Source organism: Colletotrichum costaricense (genome assembly GCF_030867565.1).
Source record: "Colletotrichum costaricense strain IMI 309622 chromosome Unknown Scaffold_42.1, whole genome shotgun sequence".
Taxonomy (NCBI): domain Eukaryota; kingdom Fungi; phylum Ascomycota; class Sordariomycetes; order Glomerellales; family Glomerellaceae; genus Colletotrichum; species Colletotrichum costaricense.
The window spans coordinates 1-4943 of NW_026848271.1; the positions used below are offsets into that span (position 1 = coordinate 1).

General features: G+C 54.2%; 3 protein-coding genes across 3 annotated transcripts; 2 read left to right on the forward strand and 1 right to left on the reverse strand.

Annotated features, from left to right (window-relative positions):
• Positions 1 to 708: 708 nt before the first annotated feature.
• Positions 709 to 1294, forward strand: CCOS01_17086 (uncharacterized protein; the record flags this gene model as incomplete). The annotated part of the gene is made up of 2 exons (XM_060465220.1): positions 709 to 1170; positions 1250 to 1294. 2 exons carry the CDS (start codon positions 709 to 711, stop codon positions 1292 to 1294), a joined length of 507 nt encoding a protein of 168 aa, XP_060304218.1.
• A 199-nt stretch (positions 1295 to 1493) lies between these two features.
• Positions 1494 to 3284, reverse strand: CCOS01_17087 (major facilitator superfamily transporter; the record flags this gene model as incomplete). Its single annotated transcript, XM_060465221.1, has 4 exons — positions 1494 to 2207; positions 2255 to 2690; positions 2749 to 3062; positions 3114 to 3284. The coding sequence occupies 4 exons, from the start codon at positions 3282 to 3284 to the stop codon at positions 1494 to 1496; spliced, it is 1635 nt and encodes a 544-aa protein (XP_060304219.1).
• An 858-nt stretch (positions 3285 to 4142) lies between these two features.
• CCOS01_17088 (uncharacterized protein) lies at positions 4143 to 4775 on the forward strand (the record flags this gene model as incomplete). The annotated part of the gene is made up of 1 exon (XM_060465222.1): positions 4143 to 4775. The coding sequence occupies one exon, from the start codon at positions 4143 to 4145 to the stop codon at positions 4773 to 4775; it is 633 nt and encodes a 210-aa protein (XP_060304220.1).
• Positions 4776 to 4943: the final 168 nt, after the last annotated feature.

Consider the following 4943-nt stretch of genomic DNA (forward strand, 5'->3'; position numbering starts at 1 on the left):
GAACCTGTGTCTATAGGACACCTTATCTACCTCGCGCAAGGAACTGCAAGTGTGCCCACCCAGCAACCTAGTTGTCGACCCTCTCATCTCACTAATCCGTCACAAGCGTGGTCACTTGAAGTGAAGAAGATGGCATCACCGGCGGTGAACAAGCACGGAGCGACATCAGCAATCGATGAAGGGCCGCTAGAAAGAGAGACGATTTCCCAGGATACACCCCGCGCGCCTCGGTAAGTTGTAGTCCGCAGCCACTTTCATAGATCAGATGATGAACGCTCCTAATGTAACAGAAGTCGCAAAAAGAGACGCAAGCCCGCCACCAACCACGATCCGCAGAGGTATAATCAAAGCATGGGCAATACGCCATGTGCGCAGTTTGGTTGGGCGGTTGACGGGAAGCTAGTCGCCCAGTTCGTGAATGGCGGCGTGGCCTATTACTTTGTCGCGGGAGATGGATCTGTCACTGGCGTTTGCCCGGGGGCTTGGGGCCTCACCCGTCTGTTCCAGCCTTGGATCATATAGAGTTTAGTTCGATCCGTAGCCGGTTGACACATGGGTCTTTACGCAGTTTGGGCAGGAACGTGTAGGCGCCGACACGTAGATAAATCAGCCTCTGCGCCATACTCCCAAAGGCCTATAAATTGTCGTCGGCCTCCATAGATTTGCAAACGCAGGTTTATCTGCAACTGAAACTTCTCTATCGGTGAAATGGATAAGGTCCTCAACCAGCGGATCGCGCATTCAAACCTGATCAGGCCCACGGGCGTCACCATGGACACAACCGCAAGTCGAAGCCTATCGCCACGACGGAACATGTCTTGTGGGTCGTTCCTATTGCCAGACTCGGACGATGACTTGGCGCAAAGCTTGGTGTCCCTCGAACCGACTATTACAAATCAGACTACGCCCGTAAACCCCAAGGCCAACCAGGTCTCACGGAACGATGTCGTGTCCGACGAAGCGGCCATCGACCGCCAGGATCGTTCAAGGCACGCATATCGTTACCCACGCGTGGTGCATGCGTACGGTGGGGGAGGCTTGCAAGATGGGATGCATTTCGCAACGGTGACGGACGCGAGACGTATCCTCTCTTTTGATGGATCTTGGGAGTCGTCTACGACGTCAAAGAAGTTCGGGTTCTGGGACATCCGATCTGGTACAGGATGCCCGGTGCGTGAGCCTCTATTGGGGAATGCTTCCACGGGACACCTTGAATCGGAAACACCCAGGCCAGACTCACCCACACTAGGGTACGGAGATGCCAGAAGCTGTCAGTGAGATGGATTGGCCCTAGTTCCCTGTTGAGTAGTGGACGCCGAGCTTCATCTTGTTACTACTGTAAACGGTGCGGCTTTTCGGTCGCTTTCTCAAGAACAAAGATGTAGATACCACTACCATTGAATGACTAGACGCTTAGTTCTATCTATTGAGAATGGAGATATAATTACAACATGCGTCGCCCAGCCAGAAGTAGCACACTTTGGGCAGCAGCGTCAGGTTGTGTGGGCGATGTCTCCAGACCTATCTCCGCTGGACTGCAGCCTCTGCTCTGTCACAAGAGCTCGATCCATGTTGAACTTCCTGATTGGAAGGCTCATCAACAAGGCGGCGCCTGAAAGTCCGACGTAAAGACCATACACCCCATGGAGGCCGCGGACGCATGCATGCAAGATCCGGACCCGGGTTTCATCGTCAGTAACGGCTCCCAGAATTTCCGCCGTGTTGGACTGGCCTCGGGCAGTACCATCCGCCGGAAGGCCGTAGGAATCCAGTTGAAGCCCAAATATGTTCTGAAATACCGAGCCACCAACCCCGACGCCCACTGCCATGCCGAACTGTCTGGCAAAGGCGTACATTGCGGCGGCTGCGCTCTCTGCTCCCGGCTTACACGCAGCTTGAGAGGCAAAGTTCTGTGCATTCAGAACGGCGCCGTGGCCCAGGCCCAGCAGGACGAGGGTTACTGCCCAGACACCGATTGGCGTGTTGATGTCCCAGAGAAGTGTCAGGCCTGAGGCGATCACGGTCAACGACCAGCCAGCCCAGATCGGGTACTGGTAGTTCTTTGTTCGTGTGACCAAAGCACCGGTCACGATCGAACCCGGCACGAGGGTGAACATGACGGGGAAAAGGGCGAGGCCTGTGTCGACGGGCGAGAAGCCTTTGACGACGATGAAGAACTGCGGGATATAGTATAGCTGGCCATAGATCTTTATCGATTAGCAGAAGTGGAATCGCATCGAGGTCTTCGACTTACCACAAGACCTTGAACAGCACCACAAACGTAGATAGCAATGGGTGAAAACCCCCAGAAGAGGCCAAGGTCAAGAAAAGGTCGCCTTGACAGTCGTGCCTCGTATACAAAAGTCCAGAGCAAGCCAGCTGTACCGACACATAAGGGGACCAGCGTGTCAGCACTATCCCAGGCAGACTGTAGGCCGCCGCCGGAGACGGCAACGAGGAACAAGGTCGAAGAACTTATGAAGAAGATGCCGCCAGCCCAGTCGATCGAGGCAAGATTGTCGCGTGCGGCAGCAATTCGAGGCTTCAGCTTCACCTTCCATTGAACAAGAACAATGCCGGCAGCGCAAAAAGGGAACATGATGTAGAAGATCCAACGCCACGTGGTATACTGAGCTATGGCTCCTCCAACGATGGGTCCCGCGCAGTTCCCCAGAGCCCATGCTCCGAGCCTAGGTCGTCCGAACCAGGTCAGTACCACATACGAGTATCTCCGTGCAGGGCTCTCACACTATGCCGTACCACTTCGGTCGGTAGAGAAGGGGTACGAGGTCGGTGTAGATGACGAGGCACAGCATGATGATGCCGGCGCCGCCGATACCTTGGAGGGCCCGACCAACAAGCATCTGTGTAATGGCGTGAGATAGGCAGCAGAGGATGGTGCCGACCGTGAAAAAGAGCAAAGATGCCATCAAGCATGATTGGCGGCCAAAAACCTTGCTCAGATCGGCTATGAAAGGCATGGCGACCGCGTTGGCCAGCAAGTAGGCAGTGCCAATCCAGAAGCCTCCGTTCGCCGTAGTCTGTAAATCTTCCACGATAGCCTACGACGAGTCGTCAGTTGCGTCAGCAAGACGAGGGAAGAATCAACCAACGTCTAATGATGTGACGATTACGCATGCATCAAGAGCTACCATGAAGGACAGAATGGCAAGAGATCCCATCACGACAAGCTTGTCTGACTCTGGTCGCCATTCGCCAACTTGTTCATGAGCAGCATTCCTTCCAGCACCAATGCATGATTCTGTGGCGTCATGTAGCTCCATTGCGATGGTTGTTGAAGGGGAGTGAACGATCCGATAGATGTGTGGATGATGTTGCGTACAAAAGACACGAAGTGGCAGAGGCAGGCTAGTCGAGGTTGAAACTAGGATGTGAACGCACGGTTTTGTATGAGTTGAAAGCTCGGAAAAGTCAGCAATGGTGCTCTTATTTGTACCGCCGGAAGAAACAGTCAAGAATCTCCGCCATACCGACACCACAACCGGCTGCCTACGACAAAAGCCGGTTTAGGCGTCACAATGTCGCGTACAAAGACCCATCGCCGCCGTACAGGTTTTATTGATGCTGCTCACATTATCACTTGCGACGAGCTGATTTGCGACAGGCAGATCCGACACAGACCTTGACTTACTGTCCACGATGCGCCATCTCTACCTGATTCCCCTCGTGTGGCTGACGTGGACGGAGCAAGCCCAAGCAGCTTCGGCAATCGAGATCATCTCTCAAACACCGGCTTGTGCTGTGAGAATCTCCACCTTGTTACCAGGTCCAGGAGCTGATACGCATCGTCAAGCATCACTGCCTCGCGGAATCCTTCTTGTCGGCTGCCTGTGGCCTGAGCGACGTCACCTCTTGCCTATGTGCCAACACTACCCTGCAAGCCGAGCTATCGATATGTGCGCAGACGTACTGCTCGTTCGGAGATCAACTTAGTGTGGCAACACCCACTGCTCGCGGAAACAAATGTCGCTGACCAGGAAAAGCCGCGGCCGTGGTCGAAAGTGATTTGTGCGCTGCATATCCGAAAGCTTCGCGTAGCTTGACTGTCGAGCGCACGGTGATCGCTGGCTCTGCCGTAGTGTTTCCCGTCATCGCCCTCAGATTGATTGGCAGACTGAAATATGCCAAAGGCCTCTGGGCAGACGATTATACGACCATCGTCGGAGCGGTACGGGAGCGTGACTCCCATGTCCTTGGTAGTTGCTAAGGCCTCCGAGCAGGTCTTACTGGCGGCGCTCTCCACCATGTATCTATATACGGCTTACATCGGCTTCGGAATGCATTATTGGACGATTCCCGTCGGGAACGGCACCGTTATTCTCAAGGTTCCGTTTCTATTTTGTGGGACAGCCAGCGGTACTAACAGATGGCAGCTCCTCTACGTCGGTTCGCTATTGTACACATTGCTACAGGCAGTCGTGAAGCTGTCGATCGTCTTGTTCCTGATGCGAATCTTCCCTTCAACGTCTTTTCAGCGACTCTCTCGGGTTCTCGGCACATTCATCATTCTCCACGGAGTATTGTTTCTAATACCGTACGCCGTTCAGTGTATCCCCGTGGACTCGATATGGGACCGGAACATCACGGATCGCAAGTGTGTCAACCTACCCGCGGTCGGCTACAGTAGTAGTGCGTTGGCGATAGCCGAAGACATCGCCATCCTTCTCCTGCCTATTCCGCAAGTGTGGCGGCTGCAGATTTCGCTTCAACGACGTCTCGCGCTGCTAGCACTGTTCAGCATCGGCTTTTTGTGAGTCTTTCGCGGGTCCATCTGCGGATCAAAGTGGTCGATGACTGACGGAGGCTCGTGCTTTTTGGCAGTGCTTGCCTGACTTCGATGATTCGCATGAAGTTCCTGGTTCAGTACACCAACACGTTCGATGCGACGTGGGACCATGTCGATGTTGTGATGTGGTCCTTCA